This window comes from Desmodus rotundus, chromosome 1 (assembly GCF_022682495.2).
Source record: "Desmodus rotundus isolate HL8 chromosome 1, HLdesRot8A.1, whole genome shotgun sequence".
NCBI lineage: Eukaryota > Metazoa > Chordata > Mammalia > Chiroptera > Phyllostomidae > Desmodus > Desmodus rotundus.
This window is the reverse complement of record NC_071387.1, coordinates 207,533,859-207,560,957: the sequence shown is the minus strand read 5'-3', so window position 1 is coordinate 207,560,957 and position 27,099 is coordinate 207,533,859. Positions and strand designations below refer to the sequence as shown.

General features: G+C 43.6%; 1 protein-coding gene across 3 annotated transcripts in view; it reads right to left on the bottom strand.

Moving 5' to 3' along the window:
- The window catches only part of PARP8 (poly(ADP-ribose) polymerase family member 8), a 154,936-nt gene that overhangs the window by 13,468 nt on the left and 114,369 nt on the right, over positions 1–27,099 (bottom strand). For 2 of the 3 annotated variants that reach the window (XM_045204842.2, XM_024571933.3), the window contains exons 17-27: positions 25,483–25,608; positions 24,155–24,220; positions 21,258–21,325; positions 19,513–19,561; positions 17,661–17,773; positions 16,514–16,586; positions 15,364–15,433; positions 12,958–13,031; positions 11,743–11,812; positions 10,933–11,017; positions 1,560–1,936 (exon numbers count right to left, since the gene is read on the bottom strand). In XM_045204842.2, the coding sequence (XP_045060777.2) occupies positions 1,834–1,936; positions 10,933–11,017; positions 11,743–11,812; positions 12,958–13,031; positions 15,364–15,433; positions 16,514–16,586; positions 17,661–17,773; positions 19,513–19,561; positions 21,258–21,325; positions 24,155–24,220; positions 25,483–25,608 (897 nt within the window). In that variant the 3' untranslated portion in view covers positions 1,560–1,833. Of the gene's footprint in view, positions 1–1,559; positions 1,937–10,932; positions 11,018–11,742; positions 11,813–12,957; positions 13,032–15,363; positions 15,434–16,513; positions 16,587–17,660; positions 17,774–19,512; positions 19,562–21,257; positions 21,326–24,154; positions 24,221–25,482; positions 25,609–27,099 lie in introns of those variants that run through there. The other variant, XM_053914755.1, reaches the window with a different exon arrangement.

The following is a 27,099-nucleotide window of genomic DNA, read 5'->3' as shown; positions in this document are numbered from 1 at the left end:
CTCAGTGGTCCCACAGCCAAACAGGTGGGGTTCTAGGACCTCACTTTCCAAATCCTGCCCTTACATCTTCATATTTATGTCACATATACAATGTCCCATAAAATTAGTTTGAAAAAATAATTTTGTTGCTTAAAAATGTTTTTAAACCACAGTCAGAGGGACTTGGGTTAAGCCAGTAGTCCTCTTGCCCGACAGGACACTATAAGATACTGTCGCTTGGCCCCCCAATGCCAACATCAGACTTCAGTCTCATTTTGGGTTCGAAGGTACAAGTCGAAACAGATCAACATTTTAAGCGGACTGCACCACAACAGTTAATATCCCAACGACTTCAAGTCCCTTTTCGCACAAATCGATTATTTAAAATCTCAGAAAACAAACCGATTAGTAAAGGCTTCCTAATTAGCAACCCTTAATAACGTGTATGACCTTTTTTCTCATCGTTTATATGCCAAAGGAAATGAACACAGAAGTTCCAACATCGTACTTGCAGACTACACTACATTTTTTTCTTTCTACGTAAATGAAAATCAGATTATGTGCCTTGATTCAGGGTTTGACTGGAGTGGCAGGCAGGATCACTAAACTGCTCTCGTGAATGGCCCTATCCCAAAGACGTCACGTGGAAAAAGTAAACTGTCAGTTAAAACTTGTAATGACCGAGACAAAGCAACGGAAAGACGGTGGTGAGCACGTGACCCCTGAAAGGAGGATGAAAGCGCTGGTGTCCTTGTTCTCTATAAACTTATTTTGTGTTCTTTTAATATAAAAGAAATTTTCAAAGTTTGGCTTCTTTCTCAATATGAAAAAAAATAAGCAGAGGTATTAGATGAAAAAATATAAAAATGCTGGTGTGCTCTAAATAAATTTAAAAAATGTTCCACTGTAGGAAATAAAAATGCATGCTGTTTACGTAAGTCCTGAGGCTTTCCCATGAAACATGTGATCACCTGACTATGGACTGAGTCCGCCAGGGGCATCTATTTTCCCAAATTATGACTTTTAGATAACATTATTAAAGAGTTGAATTTTCCTGAACAAAACATTCTTTAAACAATTAGAAAAATTGTTTGCAAATATTTTCAGTGAATGAGCGGTAACGGTAAATTTGGCTTACATCTTGGCTTAGGTCCAGATTTCTGCTTACTGAATATTATTTCTTTTCACCGAATGAGAACAGAATAGCGGAGCTGCGCCATCTGTTGTCAAAACACACATGTGCATATACACATATGTGCATGACCACACGTTTTGATGCATGAATCTACCGTTATGTATAATACAAACTTTTGGGCAAAGCATTGCATCTAAGACTAATTGTTTTTGTATAAGAAAAAGTAACAGGAGAATAGGAAACATCCCTCCTCAAAATATTTGAAGGCTCATACCGCTAAGTACAGAGCACATCAGAATGTGCAAACATTTTACTCACTGCAAAGTATCTCATAGATTCAGACATCATTAGAAAACATTCTCAGTCCTATTTTGGTAACCTAAAGTGTCGCTATGTAACACCAGATTTCCAATTAGAGTTTAATATAAAAATATCAGCACAAAACTGGTTTTTCAATCTGTTTATTGTGTGAGTGACTCAAACTTCAGTTTGAGTGCTGCTGTAATTTTATTACTAGATTCCATAACCCTACAATTGATAAATCGTATACCATCTTAGGTATTTAATGAGATACTTAGAAATACTAAGAAAAAAATCAGTATTCAAAGGGTTAATTTTGTTTAGAATAACAATAAATTATTTCATCATCTTCTTCAGTTCAAAAGCCAGCTTTGAACCCGAGGAAGGCTTTCAAGTCACGCTAACTACAGGACGGTCCTTCAACCGGTAGCGGTTTGGTTACCGATCACCCGGAGGATCTCTCTCTGAATGCCTCCTTCCTGTGTGTTAATGTTCGCATCTCCCACTTGGCCATCTTCATAGCTGAAGCATGAAGGAGAAACATACAGCATTAGAAACATTGAAACACTCAAAAAAAAAAAATCAAAAAGCATTTCCAGCAGCTTAGAAATGCTACTTGATACCTAAAGCACAGCCTGAAAGAACCAATAGCAAAAGACAGCCATCTCTCGGTGGTGTTTGATAATGCGTTTGCATCCCGAAACACGGAAAAGCCTGCACTACTAAACCCCTGGTGATTCTCTGCTGGTCCCTGATTGGCCCCCGTGTCCCTCTTTACCCTTTTCTCCCCACAGAGCAACACCAGAGCTGCAGGACGTGCCAGGCAGACAGTTCCCGCAGTTGTGACAGGAGGCAGCCGTGAAAGAACACACCCGCTTCAGCCACACTTTCTTTAGTCTGCCCTCGGCCCTGCCTGCTTCGACCTTGACTTATTTCTGATCAATGACACTCCAGGCAACCACTGCACCCTCTGCCACCGCGCCTCTGCCACGCCGGCCTTCTAATTATCATTCTGTTGTAATCGGTGGTGCGTTTTTTTCTTTTCACTGCGTGTTCCATTTGGTCTGATGATAACGTATTCTTATTTATGCTGGTCCTTCACATAAGAATGCAAGTGTGCTAAGTTTAGCTCAGTAACAGAAGGGAAGATGAATCGAAGGAGGACAGCAATTACTAAGCCCTTTAGAAAGAAATAATTATATTTTAGATGGTAATTCATTTCTCAAATAAGCCTACTGGAACAATAAAAGTTTCCCAAGAATAAATGTTTGAACTTCCATGATAATATTCGGAGTAGAGTGGGCGATGCACCCACTTTACTTCACAAAAACGGCGTCCCGACCGGAGCGTCGGAGAAGCGGTGAGCACTTCACAACAGACAACCAGGGTGTAAGCACAGCCTCAAAGATGCACGTGTGCCAAGGCTTCTCCCCATCGCGCGCAAACGCTCCCAAAACAGCACAGCCTAGGGACACGAGGGCCTCCTCCTGACCTAAGCCGCTGCTGGAAACCCGAGGGACGAGCGTTTGCATCAAGTTTAAACCCCTAACCACTGACCCAGAGCGGCCTGTCAACACTGCTAATTCTCACCCACAAGTGTGCACTGCCCCCCACCCCCCAATATAGAAGACTCCAGAAGGGGAAACACTGCTGTGAGGAAAAGAATGGCGCATGTGGTGCACAGCCCCATTACAAATATTGTCTCAGAAGATCAAGCAGGAAACTCCCTGCCAAGAACTAGAGAATGTGCAAAGTGAAATGCGTGAGAATTGGCCAAATCTAAGCGGGTGCTTTGTGACGAAATACATAAAGATGTATTCTGTTGGACAAGAAAATTCTTCATGCTGGTTTTCGCAGAAACCCTGGCTACCCATTGGACTGAGGGTAAAGTAAGCCACCCCTAATGCGGAGCCCAGGCTGGGGCAGGGGTGGGCAACCTGCCCAAGGCAGAGGATGCTGTTTGACCCAGCCAGTCTGGCTAGCGCCTCTAGGACTTAGATTATGGGAAACAGAAGTGAGTGACAGAAAGAGGACGAAACAGACACAAAGACCATCGTCCTTTGAGAGAAGTGGGCAGAATGGACGGTCTTAGAACTGTCTTGGTTTCTGATGGTTTCCCAATTTCCTAATATGCATGTATGCTGGTTCTGGCCCTGTGGCACTTTTGGTGCAGTCGACATACCTACCGTGTCCTCTATACTTTGGACACAAAGTTGACAAAGCTGTGCTTGGCCTTATTGATACCCAGCCCGCATACTACCATTTCCACTCCGTTCAATTTAGGGTTGGCCTTTGACTGAGTGCCCTACATTCATTGCAGCATTATTTACAATGGCCCAGATACGGAATCAGCTCGAGTGTCCATCAGCAGATGAGTGGATAAAACAACGATGGGACATTTTTACAACGGAACACTACTCGGCTGTAAAAAAGAAGAAAATTTTACCCTTTGTGACAGCGTGGATGGACCTGGAGAACATTACGCTAAGGGAACTAAGCCAGTCAGAGAAAGACAAATACCATATGATTTTACTCCTATGTGGGATCTAATGAACTGAACTACCAAGCAAAACAGAGACAGACTCACAGATGGAGAGCAGATGACAGCTCTGGGGGAGGGGAGGGGAGGTGGTGGGGGATTGCACAAAAGAAAAAGGACTCTATGGCCATGGACAACAGTGCGGTGATTGCGGGGGTGGGCACAAGGGGGATAGATGGTAATGGAAAAGAAACTCAACAAGAAGAGAGATTTGTCTGCACTGGACTACTTCTCATCTTTCCCACGATCCACTGTGATCGCCCCCCACCCTACTACTCTCCTGACCAGTACTGACGACGGCTGCCCACAGGCTCCGCGCTGATGAACTCGGGAGCTTTGCCTGCTGTAAAATCTCTAGTCCACAGCCTGTGATACTGCTGACTGCTCTTCTTTGCATTTTTCTTTTTCAAATCTTGTCGAATGTAAGTAACACAGCAATGAACACAGGGGCGCCTATATTCTTTCGAATTAACGGTTTGAGTTTCTTCGGATAAATTCCCAGCAGTGGAATCACTGGCAGTTGCATTTTTAATTTTTTGAGGTGCTTCCATACTGCTTTCCACAGTGGCCGCATCAGTCTGCAGCCCCACCAGCAGCGCACGAGGGCTCCCCTTTTACAGTTGACACTCGGACTTATTTTCTATCACAGGCATACAGCAGAGCAGTTAAACCACCGTACACTTTACAAAGAGGTCCCCCCGACAGTCCCAGTCCCCACCCGCTACCATCCATAGTGATCACGACATTATTGGTGGTAATCCTTATATGCTGTACGTCACGTCCCCATAAAAACCCGTTGGAGGAGGCGGGAGCAGAGAGCAAGAGCAAGATGGAGATAGAAAGTATTGAGAAAAAGGCATTTTTTCCTATTGTCTACGAAGCCTGCCAGAAAGTGGCAGTAGGCTGAGGATAAAACTGGCCAAAAGCATTCGGGTCTCCTAACCCACCAAGCAGACACGATCAGAAAGGAAAACAAACGAGCATGTGACTTGGTCAACGGCAGAGCTTGACAGGCAGTCAGTGGTGGCACGAGGGCACTGGGGACACCCCGGCAGACACAACCCGGGTAGCTGTTTGTCAGCACCGCGGACAGACACTGCGCTGTTAACGAGAAGTCCCGCCAAGCCCGGAAAGCAACGCAATTAAAAAAAAAAAAAGATAAAGAACAAATTGTCAATAAAGAAATGACATGCCTGACTGGGGCTTTATGAAAAAGGAAAAATGACTTATGTTCCCAGGAGTATGAAAAGATTACTAAAACTTTCATTAAAAATAAAGTATTTTGCTTACCAAGCTGTAAGAGAGAAATTAAGACGATAGATGGAATTTAGCAGCTGGGGCCTCTCTTGGGTATGTGAAGAAATTTCACGGAGAAAACTTGGGGATGTGTTGACAACCTTTATTTTCAAACTGTTACCACAGCTTGGTGACAGTTCCATTCCAAGGCTGGCACAGGTAAATTTGCTGTCTGTCCCCCAAATCTGGAACCCAGAAACGACGGCACTGTTTTCCACAAGCAACAGAAAGAATTCACTGTGAATCAAACGATACCTAGCACTGGCCCAGAGGTCCTGTAAGGAACCCGACGCGACCCCACAGCCGGTGTCCGATCTCGTCACCAGGTTGGAACACTGGGTCCCTTGCCATTGCCTTCATCGGACGTGTGTTCAGTGTTTCCGCACAAGAGGTGCGGCTCCCAAACATGACCATCCTTCGACTTTACTGGGGCAGGTAACAGTTACGCAAACAACTGGAGCACGAGGCGGCCTGGGCGGTACGGAGCAGGTGAGCAAAATCTGGAGTGAAGACAGCATGTCTGAGGGGGGTGTCGGGAAAGGCCCCAGAGATGACTCCGCGGTTCACCCTTGGAAGGGTGGCTGCAGGCGAGCTGGTGAGAAAGCCAATCACTGGGGCCAGCTGACAGTAAAGACACAGTGGGGGCGGGGGGCGGTGGAACAACTCCAAGCTATTGGAAGTCACTCAGTGGTTTGTGCGGGTAACTGGAGAAAGGTAAATGGGCTCCACGTAGCAGGAGGACATGTTTGTATTTGCAAAAAATGAGCAGGCTGGTTGAGCAAGGACTAAACAAAAGTTTGCTTGTGGAAAATTAATGTGGTATAAATAGCGCGATCTTAAAATCTTATATGCATAGAAATGTAAGCTATACACCAAAAGATGAACTGTAGTTAACTGTAAATGGAGATATTATGAGTGATTTTCTTCTTTTCTGGCTTCTCCTTGGTTTCGGTTTCCAGCCATTGACCAGGCGGCACTAGGGCACTGACCATAATGTTTAACAAACCGGGCATCGCCCAAAATAGATCGGGGCAATGAAGACATCGGAACCACAGAGAGTAGCTAGTGTTCTCTGGCGCGCTCTGGGGGAGAGAATGACCAAACCATGCGCACGAAGGGGCTGTAACAGGAGGACGCTGAAGGGATAAACTGAGGAGCTGACCACTACCGTGAGCAAGGAAAAGGGAAAGGGCAACCACAGTCTCTGATGGGTAAAATGACCGCACGGGTTGGGGAAGTAGAGAGTTGGGGAGGGCGTTAGCAACAGTGGGTCCCACTTTGTACATACTGAGTTTAAGGTGTTAGCAGACGTTCTGGGGGAAACACTCAGCAGGCAGCTGTGGTGTGGACATTTCGTTCATTCCTACTCTCCGCCAGGTGCTGTGCTGGGTACACACACACCAGGCCGACCTGGAGGACACCGGCTCGTGAAGAAGACCATCCACGTACAAAATAACAACCCACTGACAAAAGCACGGCCCGACAACACTCCGGGGCACAAAGCAGCAGCACCGGGAAGGCGAGGGGCGCTTCAGGGAGGAGCGACAGCAAGGAGGAGTGGGAGTCAGATAGTATGTGTTGGGGGAGAGTGGACGAGAGCACACGGGCTTAGTGGGCCGGGCCAAGAGCCCGAGTACAGACGGCAGGCTGCAAAGCCTAACACCCTGGGGTGAGAAATGGCGGGCCATGCGACTGGGGCTGCATCCCCTGGACTTCCATCTCAGCGGCTCTGAGGGAGGAACAAGGGCGGAAGGGCTGCTAGGTTCCCTTTGCCGAGGAGACTGGACTTCATCTTACAAAGCAGCTGTTAAGGACTCTGGAGCGGGGCGTGATGTGGCAGTTTAAATCTGGGAAAGAGATCTGGGTTGAAGATAGAGAAATTGGATTTATTATAGACTGGGGACAAAGTGAAGTTCCCCGATCCTATCAGCGTGATGTCACACAGCCCCGATGAGCCATGACAGATGCCCTGTCATCTAACTCCACGAGTGAGTCGTCTCCTGACTGTGCTCCCAGTGAGCACTGTTCACCTTCTGTAAAGATCGCTCTCATTTCATTGAACGGCCATTATACAAGTCTTAGTTTATAAAATTTTCTTCTATCTGCCTCTTTAGATGTATTTCAAACTCTGACCTCAAATAAAAACCACATATAATCCAAGATATTTTCCTTTGTGCCTTTGCCTCTGTTTATTCATTAACACATGCTGATAAGCAAGTGCCTGTGGGCTCCATGTGCAAGGCTGTGGGGTGCACAGGGGCGGCGGGGCAGGAGTTGGCCCTGAGACACAGTGAGGAAGATGAGGTTTAAAAGTGGTGAGCTCCAGAACCCCACCCAGGGAGATTCATTCTGATGAGGAGCTTCGGGGGAGGGGTGGTATCTGCGCCAGCCCTTCTAAGTAAAATAGGAAGTCCTGAAATACATCTGCTTGACTCAAGAACCTGAGAGACTCCATCTCTTTCCTGCAGACGGTCTGTTTTACCTGAACTTCCTGTCCTTAAATTTCTGAACTTCTTGATGTTTCGAGAACTAGGAGGGGGTATAAATCTTAAAATTCATTAATGGACAAAATATGGAAACAATGCATTTGCAGATCTGTCTGCTCTAAATCAAGGAAAAATGGGAGCATTAAACGCGTGGGCTGTAACACCAAATAAGCAAGATCCCCAGATCCAGGGTTTCTCAACCTTTCCTTGGACCCACACGGATGAGGGGGTTTTTGCTGTGGCAGTGCTGGGGGACCCGGGGCACCAGACACACATACTCTGTTTACCTGCTGGAGCATCAGTTACCTTCTCTTGAATTTTATTATTGAAGCTCACTTATGAAAAATACCAATAGTAAGTTTTCTTCTCTAGCCCTCAAAGCTCCATTCACTGTGAAATACCTATTTTTGTTGTATGTGAGCAGAGCACAGTATGCCTATTTGGTTTTCACACCCCCTGTTTAAGTCCAGCTCCTGGCCCCTTTTAAAAAGCTGCCTTATTTTTGTATGTTGACCTTCACGTCTTTGTATAGAGGTCTCAGGTCAGTACTGAAATCAAGCCTTAGCAACAATTCCTAGAATTGCTGAAAATTCTCAAAATTGGCTGGAATCTGTTCATAACATCTGAATTATTACATTTTTTGCCTGAAGCATTTGCATTTGATTAGGTTTATTCATGTTGGAATTTTCCAACAAGATTTTTTTTAAAACTTCTCATTTTCCTTTTTTCCCCCTAAGGGAAATCTTCCTTTAAATTACTTTCAATTTTTTCTGATACAGTAGTCTGTTCCCTAAAATTTCTCCCCAATTTTTCTCTCCTTCTGTGTTATTTGTTAAAAAGAATAAGATTAGCCTATCAAATGATTTTATTATCTCCTGCACTCTAAAAATCGGATTAGCATGGAATTTATTTTAATTTTTAATGTTTTTGCCTACTAACAGAGAAAAAGGAAGGCACATTAATTTACATGCTAGCCATCAGGCCAAGAATCTAACATAAGAGATCATATATTGTTTAAAAAAAAAAAAAAGAAGTAAAGAAAGAACAAAAATAGACTTTCTCTCTGAAATGGGAAATTTGTGATAAGTTGATTCTTTCTCATCAATTTATTTTTCACAAAGATGTTTCCACTTACCAGGGAGGCACTTCACTGGAATTCTGCAATATCATTTTATAAAGAAAGAAATGGATGGTTTTAATTACAATGTACATTAATTAGTGGATGGATTCCCCTTTTGATGTGTTTTGAATCTTATCAATTTCTGTTAATTAGTCCCTTCTCTCCAAAGGATGCAGAGAAAAAGGATAAAATCTCCTTTGTGTTTATGAAAAAGTAAAAATCATTATCTTAATAGAATTCTTTCCTTTGTATTATTTGGAAAGTATTAGAGTATACTAGAAGTATTTTCTCTTTTTTTCAGAGGATTTTTCCTTAACTTTTTTCTCCTCACGAAATAATCTTTCTCTCCACTAAACACACACACACATATTTACCCCACACACATATCCCTACAGATTTATTTTACATATAATTTATGTGAAATTTCAACGAATGAACACTTGAACTTTTATTTCCTACCTAAATAACTGAAGGTTTGTTTTTTGTTTTTTTTTTTTAGCTCAACAACTGTAAGTTTTAGCAAGAAGCTGAAAGGACAGATTCAGTGGTCAATGTCAGGCTAAGGAGGGGACTGTGGACCCCATCCATTTGCTCCCTCACCCCTGGTTTCTAGGGGCTGACCGATGCAGAGACGCTGGCAGAAGGGTGAGGTCAAGGTTCCCTAGACCCACAAGGGCACCGTGGCTGCCTCATCCCTCAACCGAAGGCCATGGCTCCTCTCAAAGCTGCTGATCCAGCAAGGCCCCTCCAACTGGGTTCTGATGGCTGCTTCCTGTCCTTATCCTTTCGGTCCTAGGGATGCATAACAGCTTTGGTGCCACCAGATCCAGGCCACTCTCCCAGACCCATGGTTCCCTAGATCCACACCTTGGTAAGTAATCTACTCGCGGATGGTAGGAATGACCCCATTTTCATGGGCCATTGGTTCCCGGTGGGAAGTCTGGCTGATAACAGCCTGTCCCACTGTGTCTACTGGTGGTACTTCCTTGTGTCTACTGATGAAGCTTGAAAAGTCATGCAGCTTGGCTAGTGTCTCCTTGCTAGGAACTGGTGAGCCTGGGCACACGCTGTCCGATCGAAAGGGGGGCTCTTTCCGCTACTCTCTCTGTCGCCGAGCCACTAACACAGGAATCTACAGACATGTATGTGTCTCGTAATATGCAATTTACGTATCAATATATACTCTATGCACATTGGATAACCAGATACATAATATATGAGACTGCATCACAAGAAATTCACAGTTTTCATACCACCCAAAAGAAAGCCAGGCAGCTGATAACATTCCCGTGGTGGACAGACCATCGGTAAGCTAACAGAGGAAACGCTACAGGCACCCAGCACTATGGCTACACCATACATTGGAGCAATCTCGACGCAGTCATTTTGACATGGTGGATAAAAAACAAGCCCACGAATTTTCCCAGCTTTTTAGAAACCTACAATGAAGTGCAAAAGAGATGCTCAACCCTTTCCTGAGGCCCTTTCTGGAAAAGGACTGTGGAGGAGGAAGAAACAGGCTTGAGAAGAGGGCCGAGAGTCAAGTGAGGGTGGGTGAAAATCAGACAGGTCTACCAGCCTCGGTTCATCCCTTTATTTAGGGATGAAAAATAGCGCGTCTATATTTGAATACACTTATGATAGAGCTGTGTCCGAAAAAGTCTACAGCAAGTCTTGTGTTGCCAACCTATAACACGTGGAACATAAATCGGCTTTTTATAGGGACAAAACCTTCTCATGATTGTTTTCATTCCACGTTCTAATATCTGTAAGTATAACAGCTGAGTATGTTTATATATACATATCCACATATGTACATATACACACATATACATGTCTACATACACACATGTATAGACAGATGGTTAAAGAGACAATATTTTTCTTCAGTTCTACATTCTCAGCATTTAAACACCACTGTTTTTTACAGCTTATTAAAATAAAATGAAAACACTGAGTTGGTGAGAGATGACGTCTGTTAGATACTGGCAGCTAAAGTGACGGAGTGAAAATGTCATCCCTACTGCCTCACTTATGGAGAAACCAGGGGCATGCAGGCTTGCGCCTTGGCACTTACACGAAGAAGAACCGGGTGCAGACGTGGTCAGTGTTGGGGACGACCCAGATCTCTCCGTGTTTGTGCAGGTCTGGGGAGGTGATCACTGAAAGCCCAAGGTAAAATTAAAGGATTTTATTCTCAGAAACCGAAAAGCAGAAGTACATGCGAAATTAACATATGAAAAATGTTTAACCTTATTGGCTATCAAGAAACATAAATAAAAACGATGAGATGCCACTCAATACTATGGCAAAAACGTCCAAGACAGTTAACAGTGGCTACCAAAACTCCCAACACAAGAATGAAATTTCAGCCAAAGTCAAATTTTTTTTTTGCCAGAAAAATTTTAAAGCAAGAACAAAGAAAAGTATACGATCTTGCAAAATACCTGTATTAATTTTTCTGTCCCAATTCAGAATAGAAAAATAATTTCAGTATAGGAACAGAAAGACTCAAGGGTTATCTCGTCAGGGCTTGGTTCATCTTTAAAAATTCTCACAATACTACCCATTCAAAAGCCAACTAAAAGAGGAAGGTGGCATATTAACAAGGGAGATATGCGGTGCGTGATCAGAAAGACACCCTCGCCACTCTGAAACATCTGCCAAGAAGGACATGTAGCTCTGTCTGCATTCCTGCCAACTCTGCTCTTTGGCTTCACCCTCTCTGACCTCTGTTGTCCCCATTTCCCATTTGCACCCTTAGAGATGGTCATAAGGAATAATGATTTCACTATGCTATGATGAGTGGTCTGCAAATACATTCAAATTCTTAAACACAGATAGACTGAGAGTTATTGACATAAGGTTTGCAAAAATGACATCTTACCTTCACATAAGGCTATGCATTTTAAGTTACGGCTTTGCAGGAATTGGGACTGCTGTCCTTTTTTCTGTGACTGAATTCCAAAAGAAAACAAAATTAGAGTGTCAATGGGCAGTCACTAAGTTGATCATCAATAAAAAATAACTGTCACTAAGATAGCTCCATTTTTTTTTTTAAATAAAAGTCCTACAGACACTAGCAGCAGTATCTGTGAACTCTCCTAGTGGCAAACTATATTTGCTGTATCATTTAATTCTGTACATAATCATTATGAAGTCACTCTGAGAGTAAGTGAACTAAAAACGCTAAATTACAGTGCAGTAGCCTCACAACACAGAATGAGAACACAAATTTATATTTGCTGGAAGCCTGGAATCTTTACTGCACAGGAGACAAAACTGAAGTAGCATAATCTTTTCAAACATTAAACTCAATTATTCCAGATCACCTAACCGTGCAAAACCAACCCATTTTTTAGCATCATTAAGCCACAGAGGCTCAGATAAGCCTCACGTGGAAACTCTGGGGCTTTGTTTTTAGACGTTACATTAGCTACACCTCCTTTTTTTTTTTAATTTTTTAAATTTAAAGTCACGGTATCCATCAGATGGATTTTATCTTGTCGAGAATGTTTGTTTTCTTTGAAACAAGGGATTGGTACTTGCTCTACTCCCTGCTGGCAACGCCCTGCCTCCCAGAGAACCAAACAGCAGCAGGTGCACTCACCACCTACAGACCTTTATTCCGACAGAAGCTTCTCGGGGTGCCCCTTCCCGACCACCCCACTCAGCATTCTTCTGGTTCTATCTTCCGTCCCACAGCATCCAACATGCCCTTTCCCTGATTCTCCTCCATAGTATTTATCACCATCTACCTACCTAAACATACATTTAGCTTATTTATACTAAATACATATTCAGTTTATTTATTCACTCAGTAGAACGAAGGCTCCAAGAGGATTTATTTTTACTTATCATTGTAGCTTAATGTGTTAGAGTCTCCGTTATTACAGCAAGAGGGCAATAAATAGTTGCTAAATATTTACTGAATAAAGGCATTTTGGTTATTCCATTTTAGGGTGCGTTTTGTTTCATTTTGAGTAACGACCACTTAAAATAATTCTTCACACTTAAAGGGCCCAGGCATTTATTGGAACCCTGCTGGTGGGCGGAGTCCGAGTTCCCGCCTCATACACATGCCCTGAAGCTGCTGCCCCACCTGGGATGCACTGCTGCTTTTACTGCTGGAAGCCGGTTCGTCCTTGGCCGACACCTTCTGCTTCTTGTTCATCCCTGAAAACATCAGCAAGACAATAACTTAGGAGCAAGACTCTGAGACGGCTCACAATCCAGTCCATCTGCACTGCCAGCTTCCACTTTCAGCAGAGGGTGATTGGTTCAGGCCTCCGATGGAGACTGTGGCCTCTCAAAGGGGCAGCTGTTGTGTCCTCGGTACCTGGGGTAGAGTCGGTGGGTTTCAGACATCTTGGGGGAGGCCGAGAGCAGACAGTCCACCTGTGCTCCTTTGCATTGAAAAAGGAATAGGATATTCTCTTGCATAAAAAATAAGGAAATTCACAAAACTTGGTTGTAAAAGGCTCTGCAACATTCTGTTATTCTTATCATCCAATCAGAAGACAAGGGGTGGGAAATATGAACGGTATAAAAAAACGTGTGCTGTAACTTCACAGCGTGAATGGTTGACGCAGGCTCAGGTCCACATGGAATTCACTACTTCTCCTGATAAAGAAACCTTACGCACATCCTTTGGTCCACGACACTCAAATTCGTAGCCTACTCTATTAACGCCATGATTTTTACTGTGAACTATTTTAGACAAAACAGAACTAAAATTTCTATGTTTTAGGGCTGGTAAATTTGCAGCTCTAGTTTACGTGAAAACGTTCATCGACTGTTCTGACGTGAAGGTACGTGTTCACGTTTTTGTTGCTGTATCAGCAGAAGTCTTGGGGAGAACAGGCAGAGCCTCTCAGAAACCAGTGATGAACTGCATCTCACTGCAGGGGTGGGGGGAGGGGGGGCTCTTGAGCTGTTTTCTGATCAAAGACACTTCAGGAACTGGATGGTGGCTGGGGACCTCCGTCCAGGCAGATGCGCATCCTCCCAGACTTTACTCCCCTCTGTGTCCCTCGCAAACCTCTCCGTGGACCTACCTGAGGACTCTACACACCAGTTTCAGAAGCAGAAATCCAAGTACTCGATTTGTTGTGTTTTTCTTTTCTGTACTGAGGATGTTTTTATTTAAAGTGGTTTAATATGAGTTTTTTGTTGTGTTCTGGTTTAATAACATTTAGAGTCTTATTTAGCCTGATTTTAATTGTTTTCTCCACTGAACCAGGGCATTCCATTTCCTATGCTATCTTCTTCTTCCTAATGCTACTTACTTTCACAGTGTTATTTTGGCATATCGTATTTTCAACGATCGCTGCGACAGTATTTCTCAATTCATGTCCTTTTCTATGATGCGACTTTGCCCCCCTTCCACCAGGAGATGGGCTCTAATCCCCCGACCTTGAATATGGAAGGGCTTGTGACTGCTGTGACCAAGGGTGTAGGCAGGAGGTGGCGCTTGTGTCTTCTGAGGCTGGTCAGCAAATGAGCACAGGGTGGACTGGACCTAGGGCTCTTAGGACGTGTGCTCTGCCAAAGGGAAGGGTGAGTCACTGAGAGACAAGTGGCTGTGACGGGAAGAGCAGGAATGAGACAGGTAGGAATTAGGCAGGTAGGCCTGGTCAACCATCACCTGGCCATGAGACCCTCGAAGTGTCCTTTTCACGGGAATGCTGCTCCTGAAGGGTTTTGTGTGATCAGATGCCCATGTATGCACACGAGCACACAAGACACACCAACTACATGTGTAAGTGAATGCAGAAACACTTAAAGCTGTGATGGGAAACCCCTTAAACGCTGAGTGGTAGAAAAGGAGGAAAAACTTCATTTGTTACTAAGTACTCTCTACTTGAACAGAATAAATTACTATTCTAAAAGATTACACTGACTGTTGTAAAATAGTCCAACAAATTTTAAAAAACAAAGAAGAAATCATCTGAAATTCTACGCTCCAAGGGTGGTAACTGCTAACAACTTCCCGTGGTTTGAGTTTTCCACGCTCCTCCGCACACGCTTTCCGTTGATTCTAAAATGTTTTTTTTCATGCAACTTCATGAAAATACTTATGAGAAGTTGCCAAGAAGTAGAATGATGTTAAGGGTGTTTTTCTAAGCTTAAAATTTCCATACTGCTAAAACTCCTGTGTGGGATACATAATAATCCAAAGATAAGAATTGGCATGATACAGAATCACACTCAGTGACAGTGAAGTAGTATGTGTGAATATTTCCCAGCATGTACTGTGTGCAGACACCACTGAAACAAAATTAAAACTGAGTTTGAAATCGACCAAACATATATACCGTTTTGGACACTAAGGGGATTATTATAAATACATTTTGAAATGTGAGTTTTATTTTGTTCTGACATTTATCAAAAAATTTAACACAAATATGCCAAATAAGCTTTAGTCAGCTGGTAGAAAATTATGCCTGACATATAAAGAAATAGAAAACCTAATAAATGTGGGGTTAGAAATGAAGCACAAGCTTACCTGAGTAACCAAATGATATGCTTGACATTGGACTTAGGTAGATTCCACTTCCATACATTGCACCGTGGAGCTAAAAAGGGAAGAGGCATCAGTCAAAGGTTTCGAATGTTAATATTTTACAGCAGAAGGCAATCAATCTTGTGGGGAAGCGTTAACTGTTAGACAGTGATAAAGATTTTATTGCAAGGTCTGACTTGAAAATAGCAGTACGGACATCCTTGTCCTTAACATGCAGAGTAAGTTGATAAACGAAACATGATGGAGGAAAAGCCCCTTCCACCCAGCAATGACAGAGTCGCCCACCATAAAGTACAGTAGCAGCTTCTGTGTTAATGAGTCTAACATGCCCCAAACCAAACCGGCTGAAACGTACATCGCACACTAGGAGATCAACAGTGTCCTAGGCAGACTGGCATTATCCAACGTGGTCATTCCACTCTCAGCCTCTCAATTCTTCAAGTTACCAAGTGTCATTAACTGGAACTCTTCCCCCATCTGAGAAGCGACTCAGAACAATAGGAGTTCTCTTATTCTCTGTTCTAGGGACCGTGTACCTTCTTCAGTCTGAATCGCAGTTAAACATTTATAGTCACCTGAGTCGTCATCAGCGTGTGAGACCCATTACGGTGACCTCCTTACATCATCAGAGGGAAGGCGGCCACATGACACTGGGGGGGTGGTGTGAAGGGCATAAATGAAGACGAGACTGGACCACAATGCACTGTGACTCCAGGTGCTGCCCTGCAGGCTGGACAGCAGGTATCAGAAGGCCCTTTGGTGTCCTATCTCCACTCTCCTATTGCTACCCCCAGTTTTTCTCCGTTAAAGGCTCCACCCTGAAGCGATGCTCAAAAAGGTGTGTTCAGTGAACAGACAGAATACGCTTGCAGGGTTTTACTTTTTGCAGGAGCCTTTTTTCTGAAGTTTGCAGGGATTTTCCTGTTTTGGCATAGGCAGGTCAACCTTTCCTTTTCATGCCTGGACTGCAGAGAGGCCGGTTCTGCTTCAGTTACTTTGTGAAAGCTACTGATCCTACTGATAAAAACCCCAATACTTTCTCCCTTACAAGTAAAATACAACACCAGGAGGGCTTCCAGAACTCCAGGACTGAAGAGTGAGCAGGGCCTGGGAAAGCGTTCAGAGAATTTACCTGCAACCTTGTGTTGGAAGCAACCACCAGGCCGTTCCTCAGGATGGAGTGCCAGTTCTCGATGTGCGAGCCGCTGGGACCAGAGTGGGAGGAAAAAGCGGAGCCAGAGATCAGCGGTCTTTGAAACAGCAACAATGCGTCATAATAAAAAACGTAAGTCATGGCGCCTTCTGGAATTTCTGAGTTTCCAGGTCAAGTATTGCGTGGTTGACTGTTCAGTGTCCATTACAGACAGTTACTAAAAGGGAAAGTTCTCCTCCCCACACATTTCTGAAGACTGAAGGGAACCTACTGTTGGGAACCGCCCTGCCTGGTTTCAGAAGCTTTAACCCCCCCAGGTTAAGGTTGAGTCAGAGACCTTGGGACCATAAGCCATTTAAGGAGACAAAGCTTATCTCCCTGGCAGGGGTGCCACCCCTGCTCACTTTACTTTACCCTGCTTGGCCCTGAGCCTGACCAGTTAGCCAGTAACGGGTAAGATTCCTCAAGGGAGGAACAACCTAAGACAGGCATGGTCACGAAAAAGGCCCACAGGGAAGGACTCAGGGGCTGTGGAAAAAGGGGGTGATGGACCCTCTCCCCTCAGCTTTGACATAGCCTGAGTCCTCATTCTGTCTGCAAGAAGTCTCCTAATCTCTTGGCTGCCTTACTTCCCCTGCCTGACTGAAGCCTGAAACAATGACAGAGGGTGGTGCAGCCCTGTGCTGGAAAGGGCGGATTCCCTGGGAATCCGGCCTAAGAAAGAATGCAAGAAATCCTGTGAAACCTGCTTTGTTTATACCCTCAGCTTAAATGATAAGGGTCCAAGCCTGAAATGAGTTTGTTTCCCAAAGTTTTATAGCCCTTTAACTAACTGACCCTAACTCAGAATAAGCCCTCAAAGTTCTTTATATGTTAGCTATTGTTTGACCCTTACTGCCTGACAATGATTGATGAGCTTTACCTGTATTCCTGTGCAAAATGAACCTAATAAAAGCCCATTGAGGAAAAGTCTCTTGGCCCTTCTCCTTTGAGAGATCGGCCACCTCTCCTCCCCAAGCAGATCTTGTCTGGGTAGACTTATTCTCATCAGTGGCTGATGCAGGGGGGCGGGGGGGCTCTCTCCGTGAAGCCCCTCTACAACCTACCCACCCAAAGCCACACTCACTGAAAGGCAAAGGTACTTCCGAAGAGTTTTTTAGCAGCTCTGAAGTTGGATTCTTTGGCCGGTGGGCTGCTGAGGAGCAGGAACTGGTGCGGGGTATGCATGAACTTCAGTTGCTGCCATGGAAAATAATGACAAATGGGAACGTGTTTAACTTAACATATAATCAGGCTGCTGACAAGTTCAAATGTTACTAGTTTAAGAACTGCCTAGATTCAAACCATCAGAACTTTAAGCTAATCACATTACCACCACCATTCATTTAAAAAAAGAACAAAAAACAAAAAGAACAGCCCTCCATAAACAATAAATCATGGTTGCTGGTACGAAGGATAATTCTTTCAGCTAACAGAAAATAAATAGGAGACTGACAATCCAAAGTCACTTATATTTAGTTATGGAATAAACTATGTAAGACGTTCAAGATCTGCCTTCCCAATCACATTGCTTCTGCAGAGTTTTATTACTGAATTTCGTAAGCGTACACTAGCTATTGAACTAAGGAAACAGTCTGAGAGTCTGCTAAGCAAAAGAGATAGTTCAAGAGGTATAAATTGCAAAAATTATCATTATCATGCTGTATTTCTATATATTGGGGTGGCCACTGTTCGTTTGGTTTTTCCATAAGATGGCTCTAGTAGCTCTTAGTTGTCTTTAACTTCATTCGAAACAATTTTGTTAGGCTGCATTGTGACAGCTGTCACATCAGTGTGTGTTTAAAAAAATCTTATCAAAATTGATGAATTTCTGGGCAGCCATTTTAAAATTGAGGGTGGAAGAAAATACGCAGCATTTTTGGCATATTATGCTTGGGGAGAAAATGCAGACAATTGTAACTGAATAAAAATTAATTAATTAATTATTTTTAAAAAGAAAAGTGAAAATGTAACTGAAATGCAAAAAAAGATTTGTGCAGCATATAGAGAAGGTGCTGTGATGGACTGAATGTGTCAGAAGTGGTTTGAGAAGTTTCATGTTGGAGATTTCTCGCTAGATGATGCTCCACAGTCGGGTAGACCAGCGGAAGCTGGTGGCAATCAAATAAAAGCATTAATCGAGAACAATTAATGTTATACCATGCAGGAGATGGCCAACATACTCAAAACATCCAAATCAATAAAGTTAATGGTAAAAATGAAAAACGTGTCTTTATTTTACAGAAAAAAACCACATGGACTTTTTGGCCAACCCAGTATTTATAAAATTGGCAATTGCCTACATTCAAATACTATTTCCCACTTTGTTCTAGGAAAGAAATTAAAATAGAACCTTTTGAAAGAGTTGCTTGTCCAACGTTTCTAATTGCTGCCCTGCCACCTAGAAACATACTTCTACGGAACACAATGAAGGACTCTCACAGGTGAGAGATTCAGAGATGGGAGACCGGAGAGTTCAGATACAGCTCTCAGGTGATGAAGAGAACTGAAATCAGAGCCCATTGGCTTTCGCGTTATTTTGCAGGTGCATCGGGCCGATCTGTAAGCTATCTGGAGGCATTATCTTCTGCAGTATAGAGAAGCAGAGCCGGGCCAACGTGAACCCGGCGAAGATAAAAGGCACATTACTCTTTTCTGGTCAATCCCTAGATAATATTCTTCCTCTCCCCTTGGGAACAACTACCTCAGACTGACTCTGGTTTATTTTAAAGATCAGGGCAACAGCCTGAATTTGAATTTGAAATCTTGGAAAAGCTTGAAGATGTTGCAGATATGGCAATTCCAAACTGAAGAACTGGCCTTAACCGGAGTCCCCTTTAATTTGCTGGAAAGGCTGCCACAGAATCACAGGGGTCCATTCTCACAACTAACAAGTGACCCCCTGCCCCCCCATGTGTATATGTGAAAAAACCACTTACCCTGTTCACTGGCAGTTTCACAATATGTGACCTATTACTTGAAATAACCCTGAAATTGATGAAAATAATCCATCAGTCAAAAACAGTTGCCAAATGTAAAGTTTTATTCCTTAGTTGGCAAGTAATTGAAACTTATTTTTACTGTGACATAAACTGAGTAATAATTTTATTTAATTACATTATTTTGCTTTGCTTCCTGAAACAATTTAAAGAGCTTATGTAATAAAATCATACTTTAACCTGAGAAGTGATATTTCAATCTTATCTTCTTTAAAACTTAAGATATAATTTTTCATAATCACAATCTCAAAAATCAGCAAAATGAGCATCTCTGAATATACTTTCAAATAATGACAATCTAAATATTACAAAGATTAGAAGCTGATACATACAACTGCCTCTTTGTCCCTCCCTACATTACCTAATTAAAAGTGAGTTTCTAATGATGTTTTTCTTTAAATATTTGAGAATGTCTTGGGGCTGATACATACAATGATTTATACATAAACTGTGATTCAACACATTAGACACTGAAGTTGCAAAAATTAAATTCAGATATCTGAAAGAATTGTTTCATATATACAAAATAATAAGCAGGGAAATGATAGAACATTTTGGTAGGCTTTTTTTTTTTTCCCCCTTGAAAGTGGAGCGACTGACAAGCTGAAGGAAGAAAGGGTCCCGAATGAAAGGTCCCCAGTCAGGCTGACTTCGGGGACAAGGATGTGTGACCTGAGAGCCAGACCTTCTTCATTCTGAATGTGACTGAGTACGAGAATTTTTAAAAGTACAATGAAAACTGTGTTATTTTACTGAATTCAGAATTTTAAGAACAGGTCCCAAAACATTCCAAGAAGGAAAATTTCTAAACCTAATTTTTGTCAGTCTTATTAAACTAAATTAAATGTGTATTGTAAAATTTTTACTATGTGGAAGTTACCAGAATCATGAGGTATCCAGAGCCTTTCTCCTTTGCCCATCTTTACCTAATTTTTAAAAACTTCCAGGCCCTAGCATGGAATAAATACTACTCACACCAACCTCTTAGAATCTTTACACTTGTATTACTGCATGAGAATTGTGATACATTCCATAGTCGGAGTTCTCAGTGATTTCAGAGCCATGTACTTCAAGCCCTTACAGGGATGACGAGTGGACACTATTGCTTTCATTTCAGAAATGAGACACCAAAGGGCACATTATTTGAATGGCGTTGTGCAAGGTGAGTCTACCACCTGCCGGCCCCAGTCTTAGCCGGGCCTCCCTCAGGGACCCACAGGGGACAGATCTGTGTCCCTCACCTGCAGCATCAGACAAGGAGTTTATCAAATTTATACTGTCCCTGGTAAGGGAGCAAATTACACAAAACATACATCTCAGACAGATGTTCAGTAACAGGTGAGTTTTATCGCTTAGTCCTCAGTTAACTAGAAAATTAAATACACCCAAAACTGCTTCTCCAGGTAAATCCAGTTAATGACGTTTTTGAAAACTGGAGACAAACGGTCGCCAAGCCCACCGTCTCCCCACACAGCACACACGGCAGCAGCCTCCTCCCTGTGCGATGTGCCAGGTTTATTTAAAGTGAGAGCCAGGAGCCGCATGGACTGCATGGTCACCAGGCCTCAAAGGCTGTGGAGTTGTAGCCTTGAGGTTCTGTAAAAGAGGCTTTTATTCCCCCTTTCTTAACACAGGCAGTAGAAAATGATGCTGTTTTCATTAAGAGGAAAACTAAAATTTTATACCATTGCAGCAGGGGATGAGCAAGGGGGTCTTGTTTATCCATCTGCTTCTTGATTTCCAGATATGGTGCCTGAAAAAAAGTCATTATACTTCTTGACTTTTCTTAAAAATCTCTCCCCCTCTTTTTTTTGGTCTTTCTGCAAAAGGAAAAGCAGACTGAACAGGCAGGTGTGCCTAAACCTAGTGAAACGGGAAAAACTGTGGCCCTGACCGGGTAACAGCAACAATCACCTAGTGGCTCCCCTCCCCCGGAGGGTGAGCGAGCGCTCGGAACTTTCCTGGGGCACAAGGACTGACCGGAACATTCTAAGAGACTTTCCTCCAGTTTCCATGCACCGGGCGAGTCCCTAAAGGTGACCGCAGGCCCCCTGCTGAGTTTCCACTCAGGGAAGCCCAGTGCTGCCAACCAGGAAGGAAGGGTATGTTGTACCAACCCACAGCTCCTAACTTTCCAGAAACCTCCATTTAACCCTGTAGGAATTTTCCACACCCCCTGCAGCCCTATGTCCACTTTGCCACAGCGCCTTCAGTCACTCTGTCTCGCTGGAGGTGGGCTCAGCTCACAGGCAGTCCTCCCAACAAAACCTGCCTTGCAACTCTCAGGAAGTGTTCCGCACTGCTGCTCTTTGACAGCCACCGTCTTTAACTTTTAACCAACGCTAAAGCAAAACCTATCACTGCCACTACGCATGCTCATATGGGAGGTAAGGACTGTGGTGTAGCTCTTTACTTGGAGAAAAACTGGCTGAAATCTGCATAAGAGCCCTTCTCTTAAAAGTACTTACGGGGATTTATTTACCTTTTCATAGAACAAAGGGTGATCTGTCTGTGACAATTAAGGTCTATCTAAAGGGCAGAACATTCTAGAAAACAGGACAGTATAATGTGGTATTTATTTGGAGAGGTTTAAAGAATCTGATGTAACGAAACCAGAAAGCATCCCGATGATGCGCACTTGGAACAGGTGCAATTATTAGTCACCACCTTGACAGTGAAGAAAACGGGGGCATCAGGGATGAAGGAACTCGCCCAAGGGCACAGGACAGTCACTGAGAAGCAAGTTCAACACTGGGAGCCCTAACCTCCTTCTCGGCTGACACTGTCATCCCCACTGCCTCTGCTGGAAGAGTTCACACGTGACCCAGAATAAAGGAAGGCATTTCCAACAGGGAGCGGTCCGGAGTCAGGGGTGCAGCTATTTTTAATCCAAGAATGACCTGGGTGTAGGACAGAGTATAAATATCCCAGACCAAAGGCTCCGGGGACTAAAAACATTTACTCAACTTTGTGTCAGATATTGTATAGGTTCTTTCTTCTCCCTCAGTGGAAATGTGTTATTACTGTTTTCTTTTCCTTATACAAATATAATAGATATTTGTTTGAAAAGATTCACAACACAAAAAGGTACAGGCATGGAAAATAACCGGCAAGGGATGTCACATAAGCAAATAAAGTAACTTGTGAGTTAAAGGCTCTTGGTTAGCAGTGCTGACACAGACTCTTTGTGAATGAATGAGTATTTGACTACACGAATAGGTGAGTAACAAAAGAAACAAAATCAAGGTTGGAAATGTAAAACTGCACTTTTGAAACACATTTCCAGATAGATTCAGATAGATGGGAGGGGAGGTGGGGGCAGTGGCGCAAAGAGCAAAAGCTCCGTCTCCTCCCCAGAAAGGAACAGAATCTTGGATTCCCTCCCCAGAGAGAAGAAATGGCCCAGGGTAACAACACTCATAAACCGACACAGGTCTCTGGGCAGAGCAAGACTTGACACCTTCTGGACTGTGTGTTGATGTTAATTGGAAATGATTCGTTTCTACTTCAAATGATGACTTTTAGGCCCTGGCTAGGTAGCTCAGTTGGTTAGAGCATTGTCTGATACGCCAAGGTTGCAGGTTCAATCCCTGGTGAGGGAACATACAAGAATCAACCAGCGAATGCGTGAATAAGTGGAACAACAAATCGATCTCTCTCCTTTCTTCTCTCTCTAAAAATAAAATAAACTAATGAAATGAAATAAAATAAAATAAAATGATGAATTTTAAACCTCTCTCCAAATTTTGGCAGCGGAAAGGGCCCAATAATTCAAGAGCATGTGGTTTTCCGAGTGCTGGACTGTATACAGCAGAGTGACAGGTCGGGTTTTCACAGTGAACCCCAATCCGTGCTCATCAAACTCCTCCATCAAAGCCTCTCCCCTAAAGGCCAAAAACACACTCTCATACACTCTTAGGAAGTCTGGTGTCTTCCCAAGGTTTTTTGCGATTCTGTATTATAGCTAAAATATTTATGTACAACTTAAGTTTGATAAAATATTTGCTTTTAGTTTAACATTAAAATGGTATTTTCAAATTATCACCACTCATTAAAATGGACAGGTTAGGAGGACAGTGCCAGATTGAACCTTTGCCTTAAGAGAGCCTGACACACCTCCATGTACTCCAACTCCTGCTTGAACTTGAGAGCAGACCGTTACGATCGTGACTATGCTGTTACCTGCCCCCCCCCCCCCCGCCCCAAGTCACGGCGGTCGCAAGCCAATACGCTGATGCGAGGTACCTGAACATCTTCCGTACAGCACCACTGTACCGCGTTTATGGCCTTCATCAGACTCCCCTACAACGGGTCGTGACTATGCTGTTACCTGCCCCCCCCCCCCCCCGCCCCAAGTCACGGCGGTCGCAAGCCAATACGCTGATGCGAGGTACCTGAACATCTTCCGTACAGCACCACTGTACCGCGTTTATGGCCTTCATCAGACTCCCCTACAACGGGGAAGTCTGCATTTCGCTCCACGGCCAGTATGCTCAGGCATGTTTCTCGCTCTCAGACATTTTTCAAATACGATTTTACTCAAGCAAAACGGAAACATCCAGACCACAGATGATGTACTTACCTGTGTCATCTCTCTAATAGAAGTTATGCTGTCCAGTGCTTTCATTACACGGTCGTAGTTCTTCTTCTGTTTGAATAATAATAAAAAAAAATATATATATATATATATATATATAGTATTTTTGCAAATCTGCACATTACTAAAGAAACGTGTTTTTTCTGTACATGAATTTCCCATCGGTCCCTTGGAAAGCAATGCCCGCGGTGTGCACACAGGGGGAAGACTTTCATACGACGGTTCAAGGACACAGGGTGTAGAACGGAGCCAGAGGGAGGAAGAAGAGAAAACAGTGCTGGCCCTCTCGAAGCACATGCAATCATGCCCAGCCTAGAGGGGCACAAATGCACAAAAAAGGGGTGCCGGGTTCCTGATGCTGCCTTTCACCACGTAAAACGGGAGGCACGAAGAATAAGGCAAGCATACAATCCCACTGAAGTACGGAAATCCACTTTAACCCTTGCGACTTCATTTTGCTTTTATTTCTGTTTAGCCAGAACACTGTTACCCCGCGAGCATGACTGGCAGGCGCGTCAATAACACCGTACACCCACCTGACCATCCACTTTAAGTACAATGCAAGTGGGTCGTGCGTGCTCTGGGCCACTCAGGACAGAGAGTTTTTCCAAGGAAACCTTTCATGGTCATTGTTTCTAGAAAATGCTTGCAAGATGAATATTAATCGATATCAAGGCGATTTTAGCTGTCTTGCAATTTGAAATTTTTGTTATTTCAGAAGGATTCTGCCTAATAGCCGTTAATGTTTACGACACTGTTTTCTCAAGAAATGCCAGCTAATTGACAGTATGAAGTGAACTATCACTAACCTTCAGATAACTGGAGGGGTGGGGATGACAAGGGACACTGAGTGAAAGTAACAGAAAAAGGGAAATTTGTCCTTTTTAGACATGATTCTTATAAGGAATTACATAAGGTAGAAGCTCAGAAAAATAGGTGATGAAATTAAAATAACCATATTGACCATTATCACTGTCAACCAATTATTACAGCTGTTCACCTACCTGCCACACAGATGGGATGGGTATAAGACCAGAGTGTGAGAAAGGGTTAAATGGGTTCAGTCTCAGGAAGTCCTGGGAACGAGTTTGAAGGGTGAAAGGACGGGGGAGGTAACAGGGTATGTGGAGGACAGAAGGCGGAAGCAAATGCGGTTTGTACAACAAGAATCCTGTTCACAAAAGGGATGCAGGGTCCACGGCAGTCATGGGTGGGCTCGATGGGACAGTGGTGCCGACAGGACTGAATTCTCAGCTGTGGTTGGAGGAAGCGGATGGGGGGGTGGGCAGGCAGTGTGCCAGGTGACTCCTTACCCTGGGGTTGAAGGCCAGCATCTGAGGGTCGTTAGGGTCGACCACGGAGGGATACGGCTCGAAAATGACAACTTTTCTAGGCGATTCCAATGCCGACCTGCACATGGACACCAGTAGGTCCACCACCTTGAAATGCACACAGAAGAGAGTTACTATGCTTCCGGTTTCTCTCCAGGGCCTGGCCCCTGTGTCTCCCTCCTGTGGTGATTAATTAGGAAAGACTCAGGATTGTGATGAACCTCTCGAATCTGCCCTTTGTGACTCTAGACCAAACCTGACTGGTAACTAAGGAATACATGTTGCTTCCAATTACTCTCATCCTAACATCTTTATCGTGGACATACGAGGTCTGTCCAGAAGGTATCCAGCCATGTACTAGGAAAAATACAGACATTTATTGAAGAAGATACAAGATACAAAAAACATTGTACATAGAACAATGATGCCTCAGTCCCTTTTAAAGCAGGTACCGTGGGACCTCACAGTTCTCTCAGTCGCCATTATCAGCTGCCGTGTTGAATTTCCCTGAAACTCATCAAAGGTCTGAAATCTGTTCCATTTCAAAGGTGACTGTAGTTTTCGGAAAAGCCAGCAGTTGCAGGGCCCCAAATGTGGGCTGTGAGGTGGCTGAGTCACCTGGATGATCTGAGGTTTCACCAAAAAACACTGCATGAGACGTGATGCGTGAGTGGGCACATTGTTGTGATGAAGCTGCCAATCACCGGTTGCCCATGGCTGCGGCCTTCCGAATCGTCCGAGTAGTTTCCGCAGACAAGTGTTCAAGCTTAACGCAAAATCTGACGCAGATTCATTGCTTCATTCACTCAGTCATTTTGAATGTGACGGCCACACAGTTCACACGCTCACTCACGGGCATCTACTGCCCCCACTGACTAGTACAGTGAAGTTGTCATTGTTCACACCTGCACATTCCAGTCCACTCCCCTTGCCTGCCAGGTTACATCAATAGTGCACAAACCGTTCTCGTTATATTAACAATGGCTGGACTTTTTCCGGATAGACCTCGCATCGGTATGTGCTAACATTGATCTAGTGTCTATGACAAGACCAGGAACAAAAGAAACACACCCTTGCTCTCATTGCATTCACATTCCAATGAAGATGATGCATAATAAAAAAATCAGTTAAACAAATAGGTGCTTAAATACAGTTACCAGTCATGTTCAAGGCTATAAAAAATGAAGCGGCCATTGGAGGTGAAGGCAGGGGTGGTCAGCGCTTGCATACGGTAACTTTTCCACGGGGTAAACTGCCCACTTTGAAAAACTAAAGGTAATAGCCAACTGGGATTTCTTTTACCCAAAATCATGTATTTCCCCACTCTGGGCATTTAAAACTAGACTCTGCTAGGGTCTCAGTGCATGAGATGAGCGCTACAGCCAGCAAGTTAGACACCTTTCTTAGGCTGAAAAGGAGAACTGAAGAGGCAATTTGCAGGATGGCTAAGACACTTAGAATAGAAATGCCAAGGAACATTAAATTCAAGCAACGGGAGCCAAATTGGGCCATTTGATGAATAAGAATAAAAGGTCTCCAAGTTTACAGACCATGTGTCTCCAGAGGACATCACATGTGATTCACCTGGTGGAGCAGGGA